This window comes from Pocillopora verrucosa, chromosome 7 (assembly GCF_036669915.1).
Source record: "Pocillopora verrucosa isolate sample1 chromosome 7, ASM3666991v2, whole genome shotgun sequence".
In the NCBI taxonomy this organism is placed as follows: Eukaryota; Metazoa; Cnidaria; class Anthozoa; order Scleractinia; family Pocilloporidae; genus Pocillopora; species Pocillopora verrucosa.
Genome location: NC_089318.1, coordinates 19,997,552 through 20,024,458, shown reverse-complemented (window position 1 = coordinate 20,024,458; position 26,907 = coordinate 19,997,552). Strand labels below are relative to the sequence as shown.

Sequence of the window (26,907 nt, the reverse complement as noted above, 5' to 3'; positions counted from 1 at the left end):
TAAAAATATCAATTAGGGGATGATTAGTCCAATACCAAATTCTCCGAAGCTAACATCATGAGAATTGTATGGCAGACAGTAAGGAGAATTACTAAAGAGATATTGGGAGTGAAAGTGTTAATTGGTCCTTTTTTGATTGATAGGTGGCAAGATACTACCGGCTTTATTTGACTTAGTGTGTACTTCTTTAGAAATGAGTGCCACGTTGTAAATGGAACTTTCAATATTAATCATCGGGGTTTTAAAATGAAAAGTAAACAATCATTGATTTCCTACCAATGGCATCGAGGCTTTTTCTCAAATCCGTTTACATTTGATGAACAAGGCCTAAACTTATGATTGTTTGCTGCAATTAAGGCCCAAATTATTCAAAACATCAGTAAAAAGTTGGTTATGAGAATGTGTTCGTAGTTACCAGCTGGCATTTTTTCTCAGTGATGATGCGTCATATGTCTTTTCATACATGAACTACACAGTGTTAGAGATATAACAATATTCGTGAAAAAAACTACGCGTTTCTGATTGGCTGAAAACGAGTGCATTTTTTACGTCACGCGAGTACATATTTGTAATTTTTCTGACTTCTGGAAGCACTTTTTTTCCCCTCGACATGTTAAAAAAAAAGGACGGTATTTTACTTGCCCCAGTCTACTGTTCAGCTATCTAGGAATACCCAAAACCACATTTTGTAAGTGTGGCAATTTTTGTGATCAGATTCCTCTACGGAAACGAAGAAACTGCCAAGCAAAAATCGTATTTATATAGGCTCTATAACAAACACTTCTTAAAGAAAGAAAAGTCATTCAGTAACCGATGACTTGGAACGACAAGAAACCTTTTACCCCAAAGGTGCCACTCCCATTTACCTCGTGCCAAAATTCAGACGACTTCAACGCTCTGAATTGAGATCCCTTAGCGACAAAAATAAAAACCTTAATTTTCATAAAAAAAAATTAATGAAATCCATACTCTTTTCAAACATTCCAGTATGAGGAGGTGACCTCTGTTTCAGACGCAACGTGTCTCATGCTGGGATTGTTCTCAAGACTTACATAGTTTTAAAAATCCTGTGAAACACCTACGTTAAGGAGTAAAGTGAAAAGACCATTTTAGGCAGCAGAACTTAGAAATCATATTATTTTCTGAAAGGCATTTTTGTGATGTGGAAGTAATCTGGAACTTCTACAGCTTCAAACTAAAGAGCATGAAGGAAGACGTGTTCTTCTTTTCTTTTCAAAACATTGTTTCAGTGCTGATCTGATTTGGTTGAAAACAAATAACGAGAAAGTACTTCTGTACACGTGGGTGGTTATGTAAAACGATCAAGTGAGCCTACGTATAAGACCCAACCAAGCTTCAGTTGAATCATTAGACGTTTCCGGAGCAAAAGGTACGCAGATACGAAGATACGCGAAAAACACCAGCTGAAGGGTCAGTTGAACGGCTGTGTGGGATTTTGTACATTTCGACAATTTGCTTATTTCAGGTATTTGATATCAGACGCACATCTACATTTTCTTCGATTTCACCCTTGATTTGACCGCCTCAACTTTACATCTGTTATTCATTTACTAAGCAATCCTTACGATAACAACAACATCATTAACGAGAGAAACAACAACGCTGTCCTTCCTCGTAGACGTTTTTCACCTATCTGGAATCTTATGAAAATTCTACACCACTCAACTTTTTTTCGCCAGGTCCTAATATTAGAGCCCAATTGCACGAACGTCCGCTCAGGGATAAAGTTTATCACCTTCTGACAGTCTGAAAACTTCAGATATCTCGAAGGTTGAGATTTACTAATCAGCCCAAACTCAAAACACTGTATTACCAAAGTATGTTGTCTACCCCAAGATAGATTACGTGAAAATCTTCTTCATCATGTTCATGTGCTTCCCCTCGACAAACCCTAAGAGCATCTAGGATCAACATCAACCCCATCACATATCGTGATTTTTACGAACCTGTAATGGAGTATTCAATAACATTCGAGAATGTTCTTGTGATCTGATAACGTTCATGCTACGTCAAGTTTATGTAACCGCAAATTATTATTCCAGACGAAGATTTTATCACGCACACCTCGAGTCAGTGGTCCTCTTAAGGTAAGTTTTCTAAGCTCTATCTCCAATTTGTTGGCATCTTCTTACAAAAGGATGAGTCCAGTAAACTTTTATGTTAGCTATTGTTTAGACTTTATCGTATCTACAGTGTGTAGGAACAGTGCCAATATGATTTTTTAAGTGAGTAACGAAGGGTCATTTAGTGAAAAGATAGTCAGTGACACGTTTGGCATGAAGAATGCAACTTGGTGGGCTTTTTAACCGTCCTCAGCTCTCAAGAAGATAAAATCTAATGGTCTTTAAGAGTCTCAAGAAACAGGTGGGTTTCAGTAAGTATCTAAGACCATTCTTTTAAAACATCATCAGAGGCAGGTTCTCTTAGTCTAGCTTATGAAATTCAAAATTTTCTACCAGTCTTTTATGACTGTACGCGAAGATCTCCATGCGTGACAAGCTTAGTAGTGAAATCTGCAATATATAGGGATTGGTACAAAGCTGAGGGAACACTTTTCAGCTTCAAACCTTAATGATGAGTTTTCATTAAACGTTAATTTTAGATAAAATCTCTACATTAGGAAAATGCACACGTGGAATAGATAAGATCAAACTATCTTGGTTTTTATCTAAATGGTATTTACACGAGAAGCACTTAACTCTGATGAAGTCTAAGGTTGCTCTCTTTGAGCATAATGCAGATTACGTATACTAATGCACACTTTTTTTGGCGGCCTTTACGCTTTGCATTTTTCTTGATTTAAACATTTACCAGGAGGATTATTAATAAAGAGAATAAGAGAGATAGTAAGTTGTTTTTTACGTGTATTTACTCACCTTAAAATCGTAAATATTTTTTAATCTCATGTTTGAAGGTATGTATTGGTTTCCGCAGTCCAGGGTTTGATTACACACCACTCATGTTTTCTTACATAATACTTCAAGAGGAAGTATGTTTGCCGACTTGTAAGCCAAAACCTGCTTTCTAAAATTAATGTTTAGTTTGACTGGATCAATGACAGTTTATTTTGGCAAAAGCATAGGCAACTGTTGGACTTTGATGTCCACTTTTCTTCTTATAGTTAAGAATCCTGTGACACATTAGTTATCTTTTTTCCCTCTTTCCAAATTTGCAATAAATCTTGCCTAAAATGGAAACAACCATAAACTGAAGTCTACAAAGGTTAAGTACACAGAGAAGGACGAAGATACTATAACATAAAAAAAGATTAACGCCTTAGCAAAAGAGTAAATTTGAGAGATTGGAAAAACCCCAAAGTAACCTCTCTATGATTTGAAAATGGCGAAATCTATCCTCATAATAAAGAGAAGATGGTTCTTGATACCATGCGTATCCTGCATTAATATAAACAGGTGTTTTCGGGTGTTGTTTCAACTAATTGCCCTGCTTTCCAAATTACTCAGTTGGTGGGACAAGTGTGCCAAGTTGTGTCTTATGCAAACAGTTTCGCGGAAACCGGAAACAGAATTATCAGTCTGCGGTCAAATCAATAATCTAATTAAATAAAAAAAAATGATTACAAGATTATCTTTCTAATGGTTGTCAAACTGGCGTGCTAAACCACTCTTTTTTGATATTCTATAAAATGGGGTTTAAAAAAATTGGTTGACTCAATCGAGAGGAAAAAACAGGCTATCTAGACACATAGATAGAGATAATTAAGACTAATTGACGGACGAAATTAAAGACCGTCGTCCAGCGAAATTTGTGATTTTCAGTTCAAAGAAGTTTTCTCGTCAAAATTAAAAACATAAGACTTAGGACGTAAACAGTGAGATATAAATAGAAAACCTAGTCACACAGGCCGTAGCCACAGCTAAATTCCTTCTCCCTCTATCTAAACACATAGCATTTATAGCTAAGCAATCTTTCCCCGACAGGTCATGACTAAAGTACGGGCTCGTTTTTTTAAGTAGTTTCCTCGTGTTTACCAAAACTCGACAGCATTTAGATACAACTATATGTATACGTGAATGATTATCAAATGCTGGCCTTTTAGGCTTTGTTCCGAGCTAACTGGCATTAACAACAGTTGGATACAGGAGAATGAAGTGGAGAAAAACTGGCACTAATCTCCTCTTGCGCCAAGGTTGCCTGAGAAAAAAGCGTTATGTGATTTACATGAAATACAACGAGATCTCGTCCTTTTAAAAGACTGCTAAAATCGCGATGAGAAGAAGTCTTTTTAAGGCGAAAAGTACGCAAAAGATGATGAAATTGAAATATTTTAATTTACTTTGATACAATGTATGAAGGTAATAAGGTTATCGCTTTGTGAGGTACTATACTCAATTTACTCTGATGTAATCGTGATAAGATTATCGCATCGCTGTTTACAGCGCTTTTTTAGATCATTATCCAATAATCATCAACGGTAAGTTTTTTTAATGCACATTACTTTGTTTGTAATGGGCTTAAAATCAACTTGAAGAGAAGACATTTCAAATTAAGTGACAATTTTTAGAAATTTTTTAAAGGCCGATGGTGCATAGTCATGAAGAGACTATTGGATCGTTATCCCTCCCTGAATTGGGGGAGGCGAGCAACCTTCGCTAGGTCACCTCTCAGAATGATTTCATCAGGTTTTCTTTGTTGGCATTTATTCATGCTCTAAGATGGAGAGAGGCGTTGTAAGAAAAATAAGTCTTGGCTAAGGTTTAAACCCACCCACTGTTTAGCGTCGGCTGAGTTTTTTTTTTCTAAGATATTATTTGAAACAAGAGGGGACTTTTTTCCTCAACGGGATTGCTTAGCCCAAGGGAAGTTCCTCAGTTTTGTCAGTTTGGTGGAAAATTAAGTCTACGTTTACATCATGCCAGGTACGTCAGTCACCTCTGGTGGAGACTTTGAAAGCTGCTTTAAAGAAAAATTAATACTAAAAGAACTTTCGGGATGAGAATGCTTCCCTCAAAATCTTAGAAAGGTTGCGCCCTTGGAAATCATACTATGCTTTTAGCAGTCAATTCGTGAGGACAAGTGTAAAAGGAAAAGCGTGACATACGAGAGACAAAAAAAAAAAGAGGGAACCTACCCCATGAAATTAAATGGCTGTTTTCTCTCATTCACTCATTTGCTTATCTCCGATTTACCTGAAGCCTGTTACGGGCCGAGATATTCTGATACTAACTGTCATCGCATCATGAGGTAGAGATCCTGTACCTGTGCAGAAGACATCATGTGAATGATGAAGACCACACTTACCAAATTAGAATTATCGCTTTATCGGGAGACCTCAATGTCATTTTTTTTTTCTACAGGAGACCACAATGTCATTTTTTTTTCTACAGGTTATGGTGAAAAAAAAAAAATGTTCGATTTCATTTTTCTTTTAATTGCTTAAAGATTTCCCCTGAAAAATTGAAGTTGTTGTAATTAATAGCTTATCGATAGAAAAGGCGGCGTAAGCGATTTTGCCGACGTGACTGTTGGCAAACTAACATAGAGAAGTTCTTGCAATATAATGCAAAGGTTTCTATTTTACGACTTCACTTACTAGCAAGGAATGTCCTCATTGACTCGGTAACTCCTGTTACTAACATGAAAAAAGAGAGATACATATAACTGCATCATAATCTTCAAAGTCTGAATTAAAAACATAAATGATTCATAAGAAACTTTCTTAAAGTTTAGCAAAAAGCAGTCCTAAGAGTAAGCGTTTCATTGTCGAAGCTGACTACAAAGTTGGAAGGTTTAGTACCTTACGCAGATACAGACCACTGTGCTTTTAGGTCAGACTTCGGTAAGATCTAATGAAGATTGTTATCGCAAATGTTTCACCTCCAATAATCTCAAAATAAATTTCAATTTCATCTGTAATAGGACTGCCAAGTATGAATTTTGAACTTTGCAATCTTTTTTCAGATACCTGGAACCGATGTGATATCTTTATCAGGGTAGACTCAATTGAAGAGCACCCGAAATATTTCACCTACGCCTAAGTTTGATCGTGACAGTGATAAAACCTACTGGAGTCATTTAAACCTTGAAGTGTGTTTTTTAAGTAACATAAGAAAACATGTTATAACTGAATCTAAATTACCTCCTGATCTAAGTGTTTTATGGCGAGGAAGTGATGCAAATATTGTTAATCATCATGTATTAACCAGCTAACTGTAGCGGTACTAAATTGATAGTATCTTTGATCAAACTCCTGATTGCAAAGAACTTGCTAGAAGCATTAAGTGTGTAATTTCCCGAATGGAACCAAGGAGCCATCATTATTGCGAGACTCGTCGGTTAACAGCAGCCTTGGCGGCTGTTAGGACTATACTGCAGTGTTAGATGTTAGAAACACTTATTTAGCTCTTTCAACGGTTGGTCACTACTTTGGTACGTAAGTGTGTTGTGTATTTTGCTGATATCAGTATCTGTTACACATTTGGCGAAAGTGGCGCCTTCAGTCATTGTTGTCTCTGTGTTAGCACATTTACTGTACAGCTTCAATGTAACTAGTAATTGATGTCTAGGTCTACTGCTTTGCCAAGTGTGCTTATACCGAGTCTTGTCCGACATCAATGTACCTCCTTTCTTATCGCGTATGTTGTCTCAGTTTTATTCGTAAAGAATACGCACACGTAGTTCTTTAATCATGTAACCGATCCCGAGTAAAAAAAAAGCAGCAGGAAAGAAAGAATATATCAGGTATTAGATACATCATGGATGATGGACTCCTGCCAGCATGAAGAGAAAAATTACAAAAAAACAAGGGCAATTCTAATTACATTTACGATATACTAGCGCACAGTCCCTCATCAAGCTTTTGTATTTCTGTTGGTCATTTTGTTTCAATGCCCTTAATCCTCGTCTATCCATTTCCCCACCCCCCTCCTTCCCTCTCAGCCTTCGTTTCACTCCTCTCTCCTGCCAAAAATATATGACTTTGGCGTTTAGGAATATTATTTATGATAGGAACGAGAGATAAAGACACTGGCGAGACCCTTAATTGTACTGTTCCTTATCAAACACCTCTCCACTCTCTCAAATGAGCTTGGTATCAATGAACCATTGAAAGATGTATCTTTAGGGATTGTAGATTCCGATGAAAAAGTAACATTGTTCTTTTGGATTATTTGACTCCATAGACAGTCAGCACTGAATTACACATAATTATGAAGCACACAAATTTAATTATAAAGGTGCCAGATGATAGAGACAGCGAGTAAAGAGCACATTTGATTAACAGCAATGACCTCCCACTCAGAACACTGCACGAAAGTAATTTAACAACAATGAAGGTGTTCGATATCACAAATTAATTTACCATAGGTATTTCGTGGGCGTATCTAACTAGACCTTCTTTCAGTTAAATGGAATTTCCCTTATGCCTGTGATAGATAATAATATGGACACGGAAAGTGGATGGACAGGTCCATTAAATGTATAGTAGGAGTCTAAGTGTTCTTGATTGGATCTAAAAATACGGTTATCGGTGCTAGGCACAACATGCACATCTACACTTGTCGAAGTAGGGATGGTGCAGTACAGAATAAAGATTCAATATAGTCAATAGCAAACACAAATTTAAATATCGTGCTTTTAAAAGATAACATTAGTGAAGGCTTCATGGCAGAAACAACGCCTATGCCGACGTCAAAATCTCACGACATGGCTTTATCCCCAGGTTGTAAGTTTTAACAGTACGAGGATAAGAAATTTCCAATGAGAAGGTCATGAACGCCCAAGAAGTAACAAGCTTCTTTGTGGGTTCTCCAATATTTTTTTTCGCATACTTAAGCGGTGAATATCAGTCTCTGGTGAAGGTCATGAACGCAATCATTCTAAAAACAAATACCGCATTGAGGAGACGAAACAGCAGAGGCTAAATATAGTTTCACCTGCAGTTTTCTCTTCTTTTTCATTTTCTCACAACTTTCCTCTTCTTCATCATGTTGAACATTGAAATGCAACAAACCTGACAGAAAACTTTTTTCAACAGCTGGAAGCTCTTTGATAAAAGAAAATATTTCAGTTTTGAGTTTCTCTCCAGACTGATCAGTGCAAAGAGGTTATCTGCGAACGTGCTTTAGTTTCTTAGCCTTAGATAAGGATCGAATGAAATCTTTGGCGAACTGTTATGACTTTTGACCCGTTTTTCTTTATAACGTTTTGATAGATATTTGGTTGGATTCGACATTATCCAAACTATTGATCCCGACATCGAGGATGCTTTGTTTTGAAGTTAGCATACAGGCAAGGGGAGCTTCCCGAAAAAAGCTTTATAGGTTTTCGTTTAAGCTGTTATCATGCGCTAACTGGGTCGCCCCACTCGGAAGAATTTGACAGCCTCTCTTAATCGAAGTGAGAACTTACCTCGATGATATTAGCGTATGTACCTATTGCTTATCCAGATTAAAACTTCAGACAGTTTATTAAAATAATGTTTTAACTTTATTCTAATTTCAATAAGGATATCATCAGACACGCGTCAGCTGTAGTCATATCTCTAAAAGTTATTTCGCCCCCTAGGCCAATTTTTTTTTACCATAAAATACGTGCCTTGCCCTGAAAGCCAAATAACATGGTATTTATGAGTTCAACTTATAATAAACCGCGCTATCAATCTGAGATGATACGAGAATAAGTAGAGGTGAGCACGCCAAAGATAAAATAAAACTGAAAGGTGATATTTCTTGAGTTGGTTGATTATGGAGCAATTAGGATATAGCCAGAAATTCCATCACACAAGACAATTGCTACACAACATTGTCAACCTTGATATCGGAAAGGTGTCTGTTTATTACTAGGGAGCAACAACACGGTTCCAAATCCATTTCCACTGCTCCATTTTCATCATTTTATATTCCTTTGCTCAAATGGTTCACGATGTTATCTGATCGATTCGCAAGCTATCTATCTTCTATCTAACAATTACAACATGGTTAGTTTTAACAAGTAGTTACTTAAGATTAGATTAGATAGTTACATAAACATTTTATTTGGAGTAATGTAGATATGCTTCTTCTCGGTTGTTTTTAACACGTACCTCTTTATATCGCTTCGGTCACGGTATTGTTTCCTGCATGTGTAATGGTTAAAGACAACACGTGGGCAGCTATCAACAAGCAAAGAATGTGCCTACTTTCACGAGGGAAGGGGAGGCGAACTGTTAGTCCAGTGGAGGCCAAAAATTGATAGTGTCGGAAACTTTTGTCAAGTTTTACACATCTTTTTATCATTTTTTTGTTCTCTTCTTTAAAGTCTTTTTTTGAGATTTTTTTCAAGTATATACTTTTAGCTGAGTTGTTCGGAATCATGGAAAATAACTGTGGCCGAGGAACATCCTATGCAAGCATTGCAAGCGATGATATACCTTTTAGTTCACTTGTGCACGCTTCGTTTACTTTCAAAGCTTGTCACGGTTTATGTTTCAATGTATTATACTTCACTGTTTGACGTATCGCGCTATTTTCTGCTTATCGTGACTACTGAAACAAGAGAAATAATTTGTTTTCTGGCGGAAGCGTGTTGTTGGCGTGCTATCATCTATTGCCTCGAAGTCTTTTGAAGGGTCGCATTATGTTCCACAATCACGAGAAAAGGCCTTTCCAGAAAAAATTCCGAGAGACAAGTCAAGGGAGAATTACTACTAAGAACTACGCCATGGGGCCCTTAGAAATTAATGCACATTTTCAATATGCTGATTTGAGATCGCGCTGAGCCTCGCTTCAGTGTTTCTCATAGAACATTCGCCAAACATATTTGCATTACCACTCAAAACTAATGACGCGCAAAATATTCTCTTTCAGTCGGTAAACAGAAGATTCCTTCTTGCGGTTAACTGCGGGTCACCTGCGTTTGAAGCAGAGCTGTAAAGCGTTTCCATTTGAAGGATTATCTCGTCATTTAGTATGTGCTAATTACCTTTTTACGTTCCAGGAAAAGATGTTAGGCCCAGTTGTTTTGGTTGCTGTTGCCATTCTGATCCTCAGAGTAGGAGGCGGCCTTCGGGGATTTCGGCCAACGCAGTGCAACTTAATCTATAAAAACGCTTGCCATCAATACCGAGAAACGGGAAATCATGAAATTATGTGCCGCGAAAGCGCACAACATAAGCTTTGTCAACAAACTTGTAACAGCGGTAGTTGTCGTTTGCATTGCCATGCTTCAAACTCGTGCACTCAGCGATGTGTGGCTGGCCGTTGTAACAACATCTTTTGTAAATCCAAGTATTGTAGACAAGATTGCACAAGAGGAAGCTGTCAACTGATGGATTGTGGTGGAGAGACCTGCAGACAGAAGTGTCTTATGGGTGGCTGTAACATGCTCTGCTCGAAAGGAGCCACAATCTGCACACAGTGGTGCCAATTGGGAAAATGCACAATGCGTTGCCCTCCTGGCGTAAAGTCATGCGAGCAGACTTGTAATGGCGGAAAATGCAACATGATTTGTAATGCAGAGAAATGCAAACGTTCTTGTAAAGGAGGAGAATGTACTTACGGTGCGGAAGTTACTCGAGGTTTAGAGGCAGTACTTGGTGCACCACGATACATTTACTGCAACGACGATCTCAGAGAGAGTATTTGTATGCAGACTTGCTCTGAGGGAAATTGCGACATGAAATATAAATATAGCCATCACAGCTCGTTACTGCAGGTGTGCGCGGGAGGAAGTTGCCATTTCGACTGCAAAGCTCCCCGTAAATGCACCCAGGTCTGCATTGGAGGAAAATGCATGAAATACTTATGCAACTCAAGAGTATGCATTCAGGAATGTGTCGCTGGGGGATGCACGATGGAATGCGAAGCAGAGACATGTCTTCAGGCATGCAGAGGTGGCGACTGTAGGATGAGTTGCATGTCGAATGTTAAGCGATGTTTCCAGTGGTGTCCTGGAGGCAACTGTATTCTTGGATGTGAAGCAGAACAATGCAAACGTTACTGCCAGTCTGGAAGCTGTGTTACTCCTGCCCAAGCTCCCAAACTCCAGGCAATCGCAAGGAGGGTTAGATGTGCAATGTTAACACGTGAATGTCATCAGCAGTGCCCACAGAAACGAAGCTGTTCATTTCTTGGATGGCTACATTATGGCATTTTCCGATCAATAAATCAAACTTGCAATGAAGGAGACTGCCGGAGAATGGAGTGCCGAGCATCCATTAAATGTACACAAACTTGCAACGATGGAGCCTGCTACTCAATGTCTTGCACCTCAACTAATTGCTTACAAGACTGTGCGGGAGCTAACTGCAATATGGAGTGTAATTCTGAACATTGCACCCAGATTTGTCGCGGAGGGGGATGCCAAATGAAATGCGCTGAGACAGTTAAAACATGCAGACAGTCTTGCAATCCTCAAAATTTGAACTGCCAGTCTATTTGCCTGGCAAAAACCTGCTCGGTTACTTTAATGTAAAAAAAAAAATAGCCATTCGTTTTAAGTGTTGCACTTGTTCGGTAATCGCACGCCTTTGTTTGTAGGTGTTTTCCGTGCCTTTCATTTGATAAAAGAACTGGGGAAAAAAGAGTTAAGGAAGGGAAAAGAAAGACGGAAAGCTTGACAATAAACACTTTGAAGGAGTATAGCACTGATCAAAGTGTTGTAAAGAACATAAGAGCATATTAGTATAGGCAATCATATGATTTCGAGTGCAATTTGGAATAAATAAGCACGAGTAAATTTAAAAGTACATAAAATACTAACAAAATTGCTATCGCCCTACGGGCTCGTGCAATTTGTGGTCTTTAAAAAAATTAACAAGTGCTTATTTATTCCAAATTGCACGAGAATAATCATGTGATTACGTATTAATAATATACATGAAAAATACGAGATAGCTTCTCATAATTATGCAGAAGCAAAGCGCGCATCGAGTGCAAAAATATTTATTCAAGCCCTGCAGGTGACATTGTGCGTTCGGTTAAAACAACCGCGTGCGATCAAAACAGTAATATACAATGATATTTTCACACCTTTAAGGCGCAAAAAAGTTCAAAGTCCGGCTAAACAGTTCAAGGAATTGTTCAGTCTGAGGTCGAATCACTTTCGATGGAATGGAATCGTCGTTTGCGAGGTTTAACCATGTTTGATTTTCATTTCGGCGTACAATCGCTCGAGCAAAGTGCTAACCTGGATCGGCTCGTAATTTTCGATTTCCTTGGCAATTCCCCTCTTTAAAGACTCTTTAAACACCACTTTTTCCAAATGGACAATTAAAAAACAGTACTTTTTACAGTGTTTTCGTTGTTAGAGCTGTTTTTCAGCAGCTATATTGTTGTTGCGGTGGCGAAAGAAAACCTAATCAACATGCCGGCCATTATTTCGCTCGCAAATTTTTAGCGTATCCAAATCTTGCGACATCCAAGGCTCGCATTTGATTGGCTATCTGTGAGTTTCTTTGATTAATGACCAATCAGAATGTCTGGTTTGTTACTTCTTTGCACTGAATTAACCCTCTTCTGCATTGAATTACCTGAAAACTGCATGTATCTTAACCAATCAGAACTGAGTAATTTTTTCATGTATATTATTAATAAGGAAACGCGCAACATAAGTGCATCATTATTATAATCATCATCATTACTGAATTCCTTTTACTGAATTCCTTTTAAATGCAGACGCACGAAACGCGTACAAATACTAAGTGATGCCATACGATCGATTTGATGGAACATACATATCATTACACGGTCAGTAAAGGTTAAACCTTATTTCTTTCTATCCCATGCAGTTCGCTTTATCGTATGGTCTCCCATCTCTTCAATGACTCCCCCTCCCCCCCCCCCCCCCAACCGTTTTTTTCGGAATTCAGCCAAATACATGCGATAGCATGTTAAATAATTTAAATAATATACAACTTTTTCGAGCAGCACATCTTCTGAGAATCGCTCCTTGGATAGTTGAAATGACATAGTAGACAACAAATGGGATCATGAAATTTCTTACAGTTATCCTTTATTCCCTTTACAGTAAATGGGGCTTTAAATTTACCGAAAAAAAAGTATTTACATGTGAATTTTTACCTTCCTTATCTTTTTAAAGGGCAATAGTTTACCAACAATCCAAAGGCAAGAGTTTTCTACTATTCTTATTTTGATAATTTAGTCAGCTGCTTGTTTGGGTGATAAATCTTCAATTTAAGAGTTTAGAATTCGTTGCGACGAAGCTCAATTTCAAATAAATTCCGAGAACACACTTGTGACTTTCTAAGTATTTTTTTCATATTTATTTCAAGTCATCAAATCAAAAAGATATAGGAGATGACGTATCGGTCAACTGCTGCGATTTGTATGAATACTAATTACTCCAATGACAATTTTTTTTGTCATAAAAATACCTACTATGTGCCTTTTGATTTGTAGATAGGTATCGCCTGGGTTTTATTCTGATTATTATTACGTTTTTCTTGAATTATCACTTCTTGGCTTTTAAATGAACTGGCACTTAACAGTCAGATATATGTAACCGCGTCTTCCCTTTAGGACTTGGTTTAATTGGCGCAATAAAGCTGTACTCGGACTATGGATTTAAAGCTGATAACTTTTAGCACTTTGAATTTCAAAATGCAAATATAGATGTTAATTGTTCGGAGGTGGTAACTGGAATTATACAATAAGACTAACGTCATTACTTCGAAACGGTTATTATTTTCTTTGTGAAGCAGAGTGTTGAAAGAAACAAGACCGGAATTAAAAATCTTCTAGAATACGTGAGCGAGCAAAACACGATTTTCGCCTGGTGAGTGCAAATTATTGTGTTTCATTTCGTTTCCTGTTATTCAAGTTTATAAATCAAGGGTCATGTACAAGTCAGATGTACAATTAGAGTTAAAAAAAAGGATACAGGCTGGCAAAACTGATTTGAGGTACGCCATTGTCACTTAAGAAGAATTTCACTGGTTGAAAATAAATCGATACAAGCTAACAAATGCACACCTTCCGGATTTGAATGGCTTTGCTCAGATTCATCATCAACAGTTGTGTCTTCTTGATATCACTGAATTTGCGATTTAAAATATCCTTTTACCATACGCCTCAAACTGAAAATGAAGTTCTGTGTGTCGGTAAGCCTTATCCTGTTTTTATTTAAGATATGCAACATATTTATCGTATTTATTAGCTCACTCTGTGGTTTATTATTCCTTTTTTTGTTCGTTTTCGTAAATTTAAATCAGTAAATCTTGCTACGCTGCAGCTCAGTGGTGAACAAATTTCGAAATCTGTTTTAGCTCTCTATATTGTCAAAAAGGTACTTTTCACTTCGTGGAAAATCATGTTTTTTCCACGAGTCAGGAGCGAGGGTCACTATTCAGTTTTTGTAGGGCATATTCAATCTCTTTCCCTCTCTCGCTCTCTCTTATTTCCTTCGTTTTGAGCACACAACTAACTTTTTGAAAATGAGACAAAGTATCCGTCGAAATGAATCGGAACCGCAATTGGTGTCAAAAATTTCCAAGCCCTTATTATTAGCAAATCCACCTATATTGTTTTGCAATACTTTTGAACTATCGAAGGAAGTATTAAATAATACGGGTGAAAATATTGAGAATGCTAATGCAAAGGTTACGATATCAAGTTCCTGTGATTATGGAAGTCTAAAAGAGAAAATCCAAAAACACCTTTCACTTGGGTAAATAAAAAAGCTTAGGCTATTCAAATAGTTGAAATGAAAAACGTTCCAAAGTCAATATTGAAACCTTTCAATTGAGTTTGGTTTTTCTGTTTGTTAAATTACATCCCTTGAGCTGGTATTTCAATGGAAAAAGAGGTCACCCAAGCAAATAGAGAAGAAACAAAAAAGCAAACACTTTCATGGTCTGAAAGATAATAACAACGACGACTGAATACATAGAGTTCTAATACGTAGTAAGACAACCGAATACGACTATTTCTTTCTGTCAACTGTTTTCACTGCTTTCAAATCAAAGAGGATATCTAGTTCTGAACATTTCGTGTATTTTGTGTTTCATGTAAAGATCGTTATAGTCATGGGAAAAAATTTCATTCATTCTCCGTTAATTTTATTCAGACTAATTTCGCGAAAGAGGGCACATCGAATTGAAAAAAGCCCATAGCGAGGAAACAACACACCCACTCATGAACTGATTAGATTAACAACAAGCCTTTCGGGTTTCTTGCTTATACGAAAGTCAACGAAAGAGTGATTGAAAAAGCTTCCTAAACTGTGGAGGAAGAGCCTCATAGACGGTGAAAGGGAAAAGGGATAGCTAAAGATATGTTACAAATTTCTCATGTGGTATAAAGTTTTTAAGTGAATTCTTTGTGGGCTGCACAATATAAATCTTTTGTTACTTAAATTGATTGACGTCATGTTGGGTCTCAGAGTAGCTATTGACATTTGGCAATTAGATACATATAGAAAGTTCACTCGAGATCAATACAGATGCGAAAGTTAAGACATCCCTGCTTAGAAGCGGCAACAAAATTCTAAAGACGGTTGTATTGAAAGGGAAAGTTTGAAATTATACCTGTCTGCTAAGATAAGTTTTGGGCACTACGCATTCAGCGTACATTTTATTTCCTTCAAAAAGCAATAAGAAAGTATCTCCTGGATAGTTTTGTTTTTAAGGTATGGCACAGCTTTTAGCATTATGATGAAATCTACAAAGAAAAGCATGAAAAGACTCCGGCAATGTCAGGTGTCAGTGCTACCACAGAGTATGGCGCCGGACATCTAACATTTTTAAGTGAAAACCCTTAAACGTTTGCTTTCTCGTCTAGCAACAGTTGCGCTTAATTAGTTAGAATGTTAAAGCTTAAAGGTAGGCATGCGTAATGTTCAAAATCGGCGACTGGGAAAAAAATTCAATAGGGCTCGTTAAGATTTGCGCCAAAAGTTTTTAAACAGATATTTAGCGCCTTTTTTAAGACATCGAAACAATATCAAAGATACGAAATCTGGGAGTTTCTGGAAGCCCTTGACTCACCTGTACTTGCTCAACTAACCACAAAACTGTTTTGAATTTAAAATTGTGTACATCTGAGGCAAGTATGTGTAGCGAGTGGGAATAACGCATCCTTCGTTTACTAATTTTCCACCATTTTTCAGATGCTGAAGGCTATCGAATGCAATATTGATATTCGCGATTTTTGTGGGTGTTCTAATGACAAATGCTTAGGTTGACAAAACCATCGCTCACTGAAACACCATTATAATTTCCATATTTGATATAACCTCCTTGTTGTAACGTTCATTGGGACTAATAAATTTGGTGACTTGATAAGCTTTATTTTGCAGTATTTTGTAAGTTTCTTAGTTGTAAAAATTTCAATGCCAGAATTTAATCAGCGATACAATTCAAATTTCCCCACAAATATTTCAGGGAAAGAAAATTGTTAAATTGATTAAACTTGCTAGGGAAATTATTCATGTTCGTGTTTTTGTTAATTTAATTGACGTATTGAAAATTTGTTTGTGAGGTCTGGAGCCTCAGTCTCTTTTCAATATTTATTTGTTGGCGTCTTTTATCCCAGAGAATGAAACCACCGGTTATTTTGTATACATCGCCCTTTTCTTTGGCCTACCATCAACAAAGTTAGCTTGAAAGCGACGTAACAGTGTATAAACTACATACAATTTTCTAATCTATCCAAAGACATCCGACGAAAATGATCAAGCAACACATAGAGGACGAAACACAACATTTTAGAGTCGTTTGCTTGGATCCATTTTGTATTCTTCGAAGGAAGAAAGTTTTTTCCTTTTTAACGCCTGTTTATTGAAGGTTTGTTTGTTTTTCATCTGATTGTGTGAAATATCTCGTTATATATTTTTATGTTCTCGAGGGAAAGAGTTATTTCAATTTATTTAACTTCGAGTCTTTGTTTTCCTCGACTTTCTAAGGAGCAATATTGAGACCCTCAGAGGGGGGGAACCGTTTCCCTTGGGAAAAAACATTAAAAATATAATATGGTCTTAAACACAAGCTTACATCTGATATTGGGCCTTGTCAAGTACTAATTATAACGTCCAAGAAGACAATAACTTTCTAACATTCGCAAAACTGTGGTGACATTTGATTTCAGGAGATTAGGTAGGTCAAATTACAACGATCTGAGAATCCGAGAGACGTAATTAAGATCCTCTTTTGCAAAATATTATGTCGCACCTCAGACGTTTAGACCAGTTAGCGCTTCGATGCTCTACCAATGAGTTTTAAAGAACCTCATAATGCAACGGGACATAACTTGGTTCATATGTTACAAGCGTTTCGCAGACAGCTAGGATCAGCAATGTCGATATCGCCGCGTGAGAAAACAAAATGAGAAAGATAGGAGGTTTTAAGATCACTCTTGTTGTCCTTACATTGTAAACTCGAGTGACTGTCAAAAACTTTTTTCACTGATCATGAACTGCATGTGGCCCCCTCTCACGGTGGCAAATGCTAATGGCTGAACTAATCACGACTTCGTACATTATAAAATATTAAGAAGGATGAATAGTTTTTAACTCGGCCTCGTTATCCTACCAACGTAGCTTTGGGTGACCGTCAAAATGTTATTGACATTATTTTTGGAATTAAATATTTTTAAATTTTTGTGACATAACCACCATGTAGAATAATTCCATTAAAAAAAATTGGAAATTTTTACTTCTTTGCGACCGCAAGAAAACTATCTAAATGAAAAATATTGAGGAGAAAAATGGCTAAGTGTGATCGCCTTTTGACTTCAGGAATATCACGAGAAAAGGAAATTGTCAGGTTGACAACTCCGAAAAAAGATGTAAACAATATGGAATGGAAAACAAGCTGGTCGCCAACAGAAATATTTTCCCAACTGAAATTAAAAACCTGCGTGTACCTCGATTACGAAAGTTATCAGCCGGCATGAAGGAAAACAGAATTAGTGCTGGAAAAAAAAACATAATTGTTTTGCGCATGTAGTGAGGGTTTCGTCAGCATTTCACATAGGATTTTTAGAAAATGCGCAACTTCTGTAATGCACTTCAAATTTCTTCCATCTGTTGGTATCTTCTCCAACAGTACTGCTATATCTAGAGCCGTGTTACAGTTTCACAAACAACTGCTTTAAGATTGAAATAGTATATTTTGTTAGGATCCATCAATTTGCAATCTATGTTTTAGCTTCCGCCAACATTTCAACCGAGAACAGAAACTAAAAGATGGAAGCAGATAATACTTCATTTACTTTATGGTAATATTTCATGTTTTCTTACGTTTACCTTTGTTCGTTGCCAAGCAACACAAGCTAAGGACTATGCCACGGAAAGAACTTACAGAAAATAATAAATAAATGTAACTTTATGTAATTTATGCGTATGGCTACAAATCTTATCGTATAATTGTTTTATTATGCCCTCGGGCCATAACAGAAAGTGGCAATACAGTGCATTGTAGGGGTCATTTAAAATATGAAAATGGCACAGGCATATTTCGTCCTCTGTTATAAAAAGTATATGTTCGGCTTTCATTGATTACTCGCACACTTGAACAACTTAAAGGAATTCTACCCTAAAATTGCCATTCTGTTATTATAAAGGGAGATTATTTTGCGGCGACTTGGCCAACGCGGCAGTCTTTGTGAGACTTGTATTATGACGAGAGGCTGATTATCAATTTGTCTTAAAGAAAGTGATCAACATCATAAAAGCTAAAGATGAACATTTGCATAGATTCATTTTCAAGGAGCTCTTGGATCTGAATATGAATAAAAAGTGCCATCCACCTTGGTGCAATTAACAGAAAAATTTTGGCGCGGCAAAGGAAAACCGTAAATCGTGGAAAAAAGTATCGGAATATAGGTGTGAACGAAGGTGACATCCTGTTAAACAACCCATACTGTGAAGTATCAAGAAAGGTAAGGCAAAACCCAGGTTTATCACGCAATTGCACAATAGCCATAGTGAGAGGTCAATAGAGAACATGCGAGACATATTTTGATTCAAAAATCGGACAGAATTTTTAAAATCTCACAAGTGGCAGACATTCATTTTTAAATGACTTTAAATTTTAAATATATGAAAATAATACTGTGAACTGCCGTTAAAGAAATATGCGTGGAAGCGATCTTCGCAGTACTCTACCTACTGAGCTGACAAGGCAATTGGGAGCTGGCCATTATGTTGGTTCCAGTTAAACCCATGGGGTTTCTTTCGATATCGCAGAGGTCATAGGTTCAAATCCCGTACAGGCCTAAATTTTTTTCAGGCCTTATTTTCACTACTACTTGAGTAGTGTTCATTACTGCGAAGGTCGCTTCCATATTTACTTTATAATCTATTCTTTAAGAGAGATGTATTAGAAATTTTATTTTAAACTTCTCGACTACAAGGAGTGAAAAAAGCCCTTGGAAGCAACGGATACAGTGTGCCATGTTCACTTGAACTGTTCTCTCAAATTATCAGTCAATTTCCATTTCTTGTCTCATGCTTTTTGGAGCACATATGGTGTTCTAAGTCCATGATTTAGCCAATCAGATAAAGACATTCAGTTTGTGGTGAAGGGCAAATTTTCAAATATATAAATAAGACGTGAATCCATAGCGATTTAAAATGGTAGCCCTTTCGAATATATCTTGGCAGGAAGGTGTTTATTTTCAACTCGGGAAGCTACTACTTTATCGCTAATTTTCAGAAGTTTTGCGATTGGTGAGAATGCAAAATAACATTCATCAAGTCTTCTTGATCAGTTACACAAAGGACTCTCAGCTTTCATATTCATGAACGTAATAACAAATCAATCAAAACTGTGAGCGATAGCATACAGCTAAGATGAATGGACCCTTCATTACCTAAGGTGTAGTTTAAAATGCGAAAGATGTGCCCCTTTAGTTTCTATCGGTAGTGTCTTGTATATTCCTGAAGCTAAGCAAAGATCACACAAAAAAAGATTTTTTGCCAGTTTCTCATTATTCGCACCCTTCTACCCTAAAAATTTTGCGCACTAAGATGATGATATTAACTTTCACGTCTTCGTTTACGAAAGTAACTCTTATCGAAAAATGCACTTTATATTGTCAGAAAGAAATTTTTGCAGTTTGTCGAAATTATTCGAAACCCTTGTTGTCCCTGTGGCAATGGCCATAGCTTTTCAAAAATCAGTTGACTTGAAAACTACTAATAAATGCGAAAATTTCCTTTGCTATTTTTCAAAAACAATTACTTGAAAATGAAGGGAAGACCTTGGAAATGCAATCATCAATCAAGTTCATTAGCTCAAACAAAACCACAACATCATCATCTATAGCCGGAACTATCTTTTTAAACATTTAGAAATCCCCTTTTTGACATGAAAACAACGTTAACGATTTGCATTTATACAAAATGTCTTTTGCAGTAAAGGAAAAATCTAAAAATCCTCTCCATCGATCACCTTTTCTGAGCTTGTCTAAATTTCAGTGGCCTGAAGGAAAAACGATTTCCGAAATCTTAGGGGGTATTAAGCTAAGATGAAAAACCAGTGAATTCCAATTATAGAACATTTCCGTCAAACATTTATTACACTGCAAAACATTTCAGGTTTCGATGGCTATCAAAGATAATTTTATTTTGTTATGGGCATAAAAAAAACTCTTGAAAACACTTTCACTCTGCGACTTTAACCACTTCGGTATACTTTAATTTTAGATAGGTAAATAGCCCAAAATTTAGTATATATTTTTGAATCAATATTTCAGAAGTCAAAAATAATTTGGAATAGTCAGCATGTCGAATCAACTTGTCAAACTCAAATACTAATGTATATTAGTTCTCTTCACCCTGAGAACGACCAAATTGGTTTGCAAGAGATTTAAAGAGAAGCGAGTTTAGTTACCTTGAAAATACCGATAATTCGTTTTCGTGGGGTGAGGATATTTTTTTTCTGATTGATTGAATTTAAACCGAATCAGGTACCTTTATAGTCTCAGTGCATGTATACGAGAGATTTATCATTAAATTTAGGTTTTGCGTTTTATACTTTTTAGAGCCTACAATTCTTAATCATAGCATCACATAAGGCATATTTGAAGTCTGCAGCAGACATAGTTGCTAACGTCAAAGTGGAACAAATTTTAGACAAAAATATCTTTGCGAGCGTTCATAGTGTTCAGCACCGCGATTAAAAACTGAAGTTGCATGCTGCATGAATTTATGGTGGGAAATTGCCATCCTTGCACCAATAATTTAACAGTTAACTTCTTCATTTATCAAAAAGCTATGTGAGAAACAGTTATTATGGTTAATTTAATCTTAATTCATCATTTTGTGTTTAGGCAGAAGTCGTTATGAATGACACATTAATAAAGCAAAGCTCTACCGAGAGGGAAGACAACATCAAGCTCGTTAATCTACCTCAGAGCTGGACTATTCTCATTATGACCATTATGTCCTTGGTTCTCGTTTTAACAATCGTTGGAAATGTTGCTGTTATGATTGTCCTTCGTTACTCAAGCGCTCTCAACTCCATCGTTAACTCCTACTTTTTAGTGTCTCTGTCAATTGCAGATCTTCTTGTGGCCATTCTTGTAATGCCGTGCGCTTTGGACGCTGTAAACAGCGGTTGGTGGAGATGTGGAAGAATATGGGGCATTTGTAACGGGTTTGGAAACTTTCTTTTTTGCATCTCATCGATCATGCACCTAATGATGCTTTCGATTGACCGATACCTCGCAATCGCTCGTCCACTGTTGTATCCACTTGAAATGACAAAGTCGCGCGCCATTTGGTTGTGTTTTGTACTGTGGATATACTCTGCCGTTTGGGCTTTCTTGCCCTTATTTGGGGTGAGCTCCTACGAGTGTTTCATTAACTACATTGGCACATGTAAACCAGAGGACTGGTCCAAGTATGGGTTAAACTTTGCTTTTGCAATTTCCGTTGTTACAGGAACCTACGGACTAGCTTTAATAACGATGGTTTTTGTATACTGGAAGATTGCGCGGGTAATCCGAAGTCAACTTCAACGTATTGAGGTTGTTAGAAATAACAACAAAAAGCAGACAGTTTATAACAAAGAGGATAATACGACTGGGAAATTTAAAAGAAGTAAAGGAGTGGTTACTTTAATGATAGTAACTTTAGTGTACCTCATATGCTGGTCACCATTTTGTATCTTGCTCTTCGTTGAGATTGGAACTGGTCGAAAGGTCCAAGGACCGTATGGCGCCGTAGCAATGCTCGTTGGATTTACGAACAGTTGCTGTAACCCTATCATCTATTCCATAAAATACCGGAGATTTAGGAGGGCTGTGTTAAGCATGATTGGCAAGACTGACTTCGTATTGAAATTTTCAGCTACTAATAACGCTGGAATGTCTTCCATGGTTCAAGAGTATACTGTCAAGAGAGTTCAAACCTTAGGAAGAAGAGAATCAAGCGTTTAAAAAGTTATAAAAGAGCAAGTTCAAGATCATTTTAAGAGGTCGACATTCGATATTCATAAATTTTCAACGATTATTTTCTAAATGTGACCCTCCACAGGATTTCAAGGAATAAGGTGAACGCACCCTCACGACAAAGAACGAGCTTTTAACACGTTAGCTGCGTTTTATTTACTTGCCTCATTAACTTCGCAGTCATTGTCTTGTTTCGCACGGTAGGAACAAAGGAACGTGTTAAGATCCTGCTCGCAACTTTGCACGATATAACACGATGACCGTGCCAATTTAATAACCCGCCTCTTAAAGTTGAATTTGCTTTTTAATGAGTAAATAAATACAACATAGAGGGGCTGTGTAACAGACTCTACGTTGTTTTCATGCTACCTATTGCTCAAATATTGACACAAATAACTCAGAGAAGGCAATTCCACTACAAGCAATGATTTTCATGACTGACACTCTCCTAAACAATATTTTCTTATCATTGAATAGAAACTATTAAACGCAAACGATTTAGACAAAATAATGACTGTTTCATTATTGCAGGTTTCACTCAATTACCGTTCTCGTAAAATATTGCTGTTTTACTCGAGAGTGATCGAACAGCAAACCTTGGCGTAATTCATGATATATCCCCCTTTTAAATTTTTCAATGATAGTAACGAACATTTTGGACTACAGGCAGCCCAAGCCTAGAACATGAGGTGACCGTGAACATGACTCCTGCCTATGGCCTGAAGTTTGTGTTACGAAGACGCCATTGAAAATTGTTTGTAAAGGAACTCAACAGTTTTTCCGAATGCACAACTTCGTGAAAATACTGAATTACAATGAACCTTGCTGCATCGTTGTTTCTATGGCATATGGATCGCGTTTTAGTCCGTTTAGGAACACTGTTTGGAGTGTCTTAATAAGCCGATAGTACTCTATACAGTTCTCTTTGGCTCAGTAGGGTACTGAAGTACAAAGTTCCATTCCTTGTGGGAACTCAGATAAATTCTTCGTCCCACGCTAATGACAAGACCAAAAAACATTTTTATTCAGCCGCATTTTTGTTTAAAACTTAAATCCAGTTACTGTTAAAAGTTCCAATTGTTTAAATCAAGAGGAAATTGTACAATATTAATCATCAACGCCGAAGGCCACAGAATCTAACTGCCAACTGTCAAAACTGGAAAAAAAATAAATTGCAATCCGTTAAAGCTATCATCCCATTGAGTCCTTAAGTTTGGTTTTCCACTGCTAAAAGTGCGATAAGATGAGACGTTCAAGCAGTGATTTATACTGTAATCGTTGTTGCTTAAAGGGGAAAGAAATTCCTAAGAAAATTACCTCCGGCCTCAATCCTTCATGAACTCTATAGTGAAATGATGCAGTTCCTTATCGATTTGCTCGGGACTCAGTACACAACTCTGTCACTTAAAGGGTTTTGCTACTACCAGAAACTGAAATAGTCTTGTAAACCATGAATTGAACATTAGATAGCGAATATAGGCCTGAAGTGGCTAGAAAAGGTCTTGGAAAGCCTAGAAACACATTTCACTCCTCAAGGAGGCCTTCAGTTCGCAAAACTTCAAGATCAAGAATACTTAGAGTTAAAAATGCACAGTGCGTTACTAGTTATCTGAATAACAAATACTGGTTCTAAATATAACTTCAAACTTAACACCTGTGGAAAGTCACTATCTTACAAGCATATTTTAAGTGTCACGCAGGAGACAATCGTTAACAAGGAAATAATGATAGATTTCTCCCTCTTTTCGGAACTTTAGACAGGCTCGAAATGCATTGTTGGTTCTGTTGATTAGTGTTGATTTTCGATCGGCTTGCAGTACGATGGAAATTAATTTTCTAGTTGAGGTACATCGCCGTATAATCCAGGTTAATCCTGTCCGTTCAGACGCATTTCTCTTTATTCATTTTTTTTTTTCACTTTTGTTTTATTTGATCAGCAGGGATTTGCTAAAGCAAAGGCATAGAAAAAACCAGGAAAGATTTATTACTCGACGTTTCGGGGTCATCGTGACTCCATTATCAAGAGACTAGTTTAAAAACATGCAAATAAGGAAAGGTACAAGAATAGCATAAATTAGAATGAACGGCTTAAACAAACACCTTGGCGCGGATGGAATCCGTTTGCACGTTCAGTGTTGGCTTACGCATGCGAATATACAACATTTCATTAACAAGGCAATCAAATTTGCCGTTACATTTCGCGATGACGTTGAATTGCTCGATCGAGCGTTCAGGCATTTCACTATTGTGCTGGAGGTGGTAGTGTTTGTAGATAGAAGATGATTTCCTTGTGTGCCCTTCTACGCGCTCGTGTAAGTGACCACGAGTGTAGCCCACATACCCTGCATCACACAGGTTACATTTAAATTCATAAACGATACATTGTTGGTTAACAATAGGGGGCTTAATTTCGTGTTGCTTAAGCTGTTGATCGAGCTTAGGGCTAACGAACACTGGTTGGACAGTCACGCTTAACTTCGAGCTTAGACTGTTCAGTTGTTGTTTAACATGATTAGCTGACGACTGGTCCTTGAAGGGTAACACTAATCTCACAATCTCCGATGGTACGTCTGGTGATGGACAGGGCTCTGCAGATGAAATCCTTCTATCAACGAACCGCTTGATTGTAGTTTCAACCAGTGGCTTTGGGTATTTCAAGTTATGAAAAACCCCTCTAAGGCGGTCACATTCCTCGGAGAAGAAAGACCAGTTAGAAGATAATCGATAAGCGCGATCCACCATGTTGTTAACTAGGCTGCGCTTGTACTTAATGTCAACATGACTCTGGAAATGCAGAAGGAGACCCGTGTTGGTTCTTTTGATGTAGACCTTGCTCTCAATCTTTGGTGCACGGTTAAGCAGTTCAGTTCCTAGAAAGGGAAGGGATCCTTCCCGTTCGACTTCCATGGTAAACTGGAGGGAGGGATGGGTAGAGTTAAGGGTGTCTAGAAACTGGCCAGCGGTCACCCTATCAGGCATTTCGGTCAGGGTGTCATCGACGTACCTCCGGTAATAGCGCGGAAGTTGACCGTGTTGTTCGAGGTTTTCCTCAATCGAGCACATGAAGACGTTAGCCAGCAACGGTCCAAGGGGAGAACCCATAGCGACTCCATCTGTCTGCTCATATAAAGCACCGTCAAACTGGAAAAGCTGGTTTTTCGTAGCTGCTCGGAGGAGGTCGATTAGGTCCGCTTTAGAGATGTTCAAGCTGTGCGTCTCGTTGAACCAATCCTGGGCAAAGGCTTTTTCAGCTAAGATCTGTATTGTTTCCTCCAATGGTACATTTGTAAACAATGAGGTGACGTCATAGGAAACTAAAATTTCGCCGTTCTTGATCTCGAAGCCTCGTACTTCATCAGCAAAGCGGAATGTGTCTGTCACTGTATATTGGTTGCACGACAGGGGTTTCAATTTGTCGTCAAGCCATTTCGCTAGCGAGTAATTGTAGGTGTTAGTAGCAGAGAGTATTGGCCGCACGGCCAACTGTTCTTTATGTGTCTTTGGCAAGCCATACAAGTGTGCGAGTCTGGACCCTTTCGGGCGGAGAGCGTCAGCAATGGATTTCGGTAGAATCTTTCGAGCGAGAGTTTCCAACTCCCTTTCTTTCTGAAGGAGAGGGTGGTAATACTTAGGAGGTCGTCCTCTGGTTCTCGGTCTCTCCGAGTCGACGAATCGGAATTTGCTGGTATCGTTTATTGACGCTTCGGATAGTAGGCGAAGATATTCTGATTTATCCATAACAACAACACCAGACCCTTTATCCGGTTTTGTGACAACGATGTCATCGCGTTTTTTCAGATCTTCAATAGCTTGCAAGAGGGCTTTAGGAGGTTTTGGGCTACTCTTATTAATATACTCTAGCGCAACAGATCGTAAGGTTGCGGCTGCTAGTTCGCGTAAATTCTCGTTTGGTAGATGCCGTTCAAGGTTCCAGTATGCTTTCTCGAAGCTTGCCTTGATCTCAACTGGAGACACTCTTTGTGGGATCGCAAATTTCAGGCCACGACAGAGAACCAATTTTTGGAAGAACGATAGTTCGTAAGAGGAAATATTCAGGATGTGTTCGTCGACGTCAGTTTCTCTGTAGAGAAGCCTTGAGATCTTTCGAGTGTAAGTGTTCGTAACTTCAAGTTGGAGTTTATTCCGAAGCATAGTGATGGTTCGTAAGATGCACATATAGCGGAATAGTGAACAGGTCTGACGGATTTCATCATAGATGCCATTGATTTCCTCTCGAAGTACCATATTCTCCTGTATTCTTACTCTGAGCTCCTCCGCGATCACGTTCTTTGTAAAGGAAGCAGATGATTTCTTCCACTTAGCACGCCTATCTTTGTCGATCTTGGCAAAAGTAGGTGTGAGTTCGAAGCTCTGGCATAGTCGTAGAAAGTTGATTGATCCCTCGCAGTTGATTTGCTTTTTGCTACAGCGTTCGAGTTTCCGAAACAGATGTAGCTGATTATCTCTTTTCAAACACGTGATCAAGATCGACAGGCTAGGCAAGCTAGAGAGTTGTCCGTCATTCATCGGTTTA

The 26,907-nt window shown here is 37.8% G+C and overlaps 4 protein-coding genes across 4 annotated transcripts in view; 2 read left to right on the top strand and 2 right to left on the bottom strand.

Annotated features, from left to right (window-relative positions):
- LOC131789182 (keratin-associated protein 9-1) overlaps positions 1-22,319 on the bottom strand; it is a 36,650-nt gene extending 14,331 nt beyond the window's left edge. Inside the window, exon 1 of the mRNA XM_059106265.2 lies at positions 22,065-22,319. The gene's annotated coding sequence lies outside the window, so the exon portion shown is untranslated. The remainder of the gene's footprint in view (positions 1-22,064) is intronic.
- Positions 1,392-11,666, top strand: LOC131789181 (keratin-associated protein 10-6-like). The gene is made up of 3 exons (XM_059106261.2): positions 1,392-1,486; positions 2,064-2,108; positions 9,958-11,666. Exon 3 carries the CDS (start codon positions 9,964-9,966, stop codon positions 11,431-11,433), a length of 1,470 nt encoding a protein of 489 aa, XP_058962244.2. The 5' UTR covers positions 1,392-1,486; positions 2,064-2,108; positions 9,958-9,963; the 3' UTR covers positions 11,434-11,666.
- LOC131789167 (trace amine-associated receptor 1-like) lies at positions 21,264-22,737 on the top strand. Its single transcript, XM_059106241.2, has one exon. It carries the CDS (start codon positions 21,264-21,266, stop codon positions 22,359-22,361), a length of 1,098 nt encoding a protein of 365 aa, XP_058962224.1. The 3' UTR covers positions 22,362-22,737.
- Positions 22,738-24,318: 1,581 nt separating this feature from the next.
- LOC131780489 (uncharacterized) lies at positions 24,319-26,900 on the bottom strand. Its single transcript, XM_066170264.1, has one exon. The coding sequence runs from the start codon at positions 26,898-26,900 to the stop codon at positions 24,462-24,464; it is 2,439 nt and encodes an 812-aa protein (XP_066026361.1). The 3' UTR covers positions 24,319-24,461.
- Between the last annotated feature and the right edge of the window lie 7 nt (positions 26,901-26,907).

Bases quoted from the DNA above. Each gene is read 5' to 3' on its own strand.
- LOC131789167 (XM_059106241.2), top strand. From the start codon at position 21,264: ATGAATGACACATTAATAAAGCAAAGCTCTACCGAGAGGGAAGACAAC.
- LOC131780489 (XM_066170264.1), bottom strand. From the start codon at position 26,900: ATGAATGACGGACAACTCTCTAGCTTGCCTAGCCTGTCGATCTTGATC.
- LOC131789181 (XM_059106261.2), top strand. From the start codon at position 9,964: ATGTTAGGCCCAGTTGTTTTGGTTGCTGTTGCCATTCTGATCCTCAGA.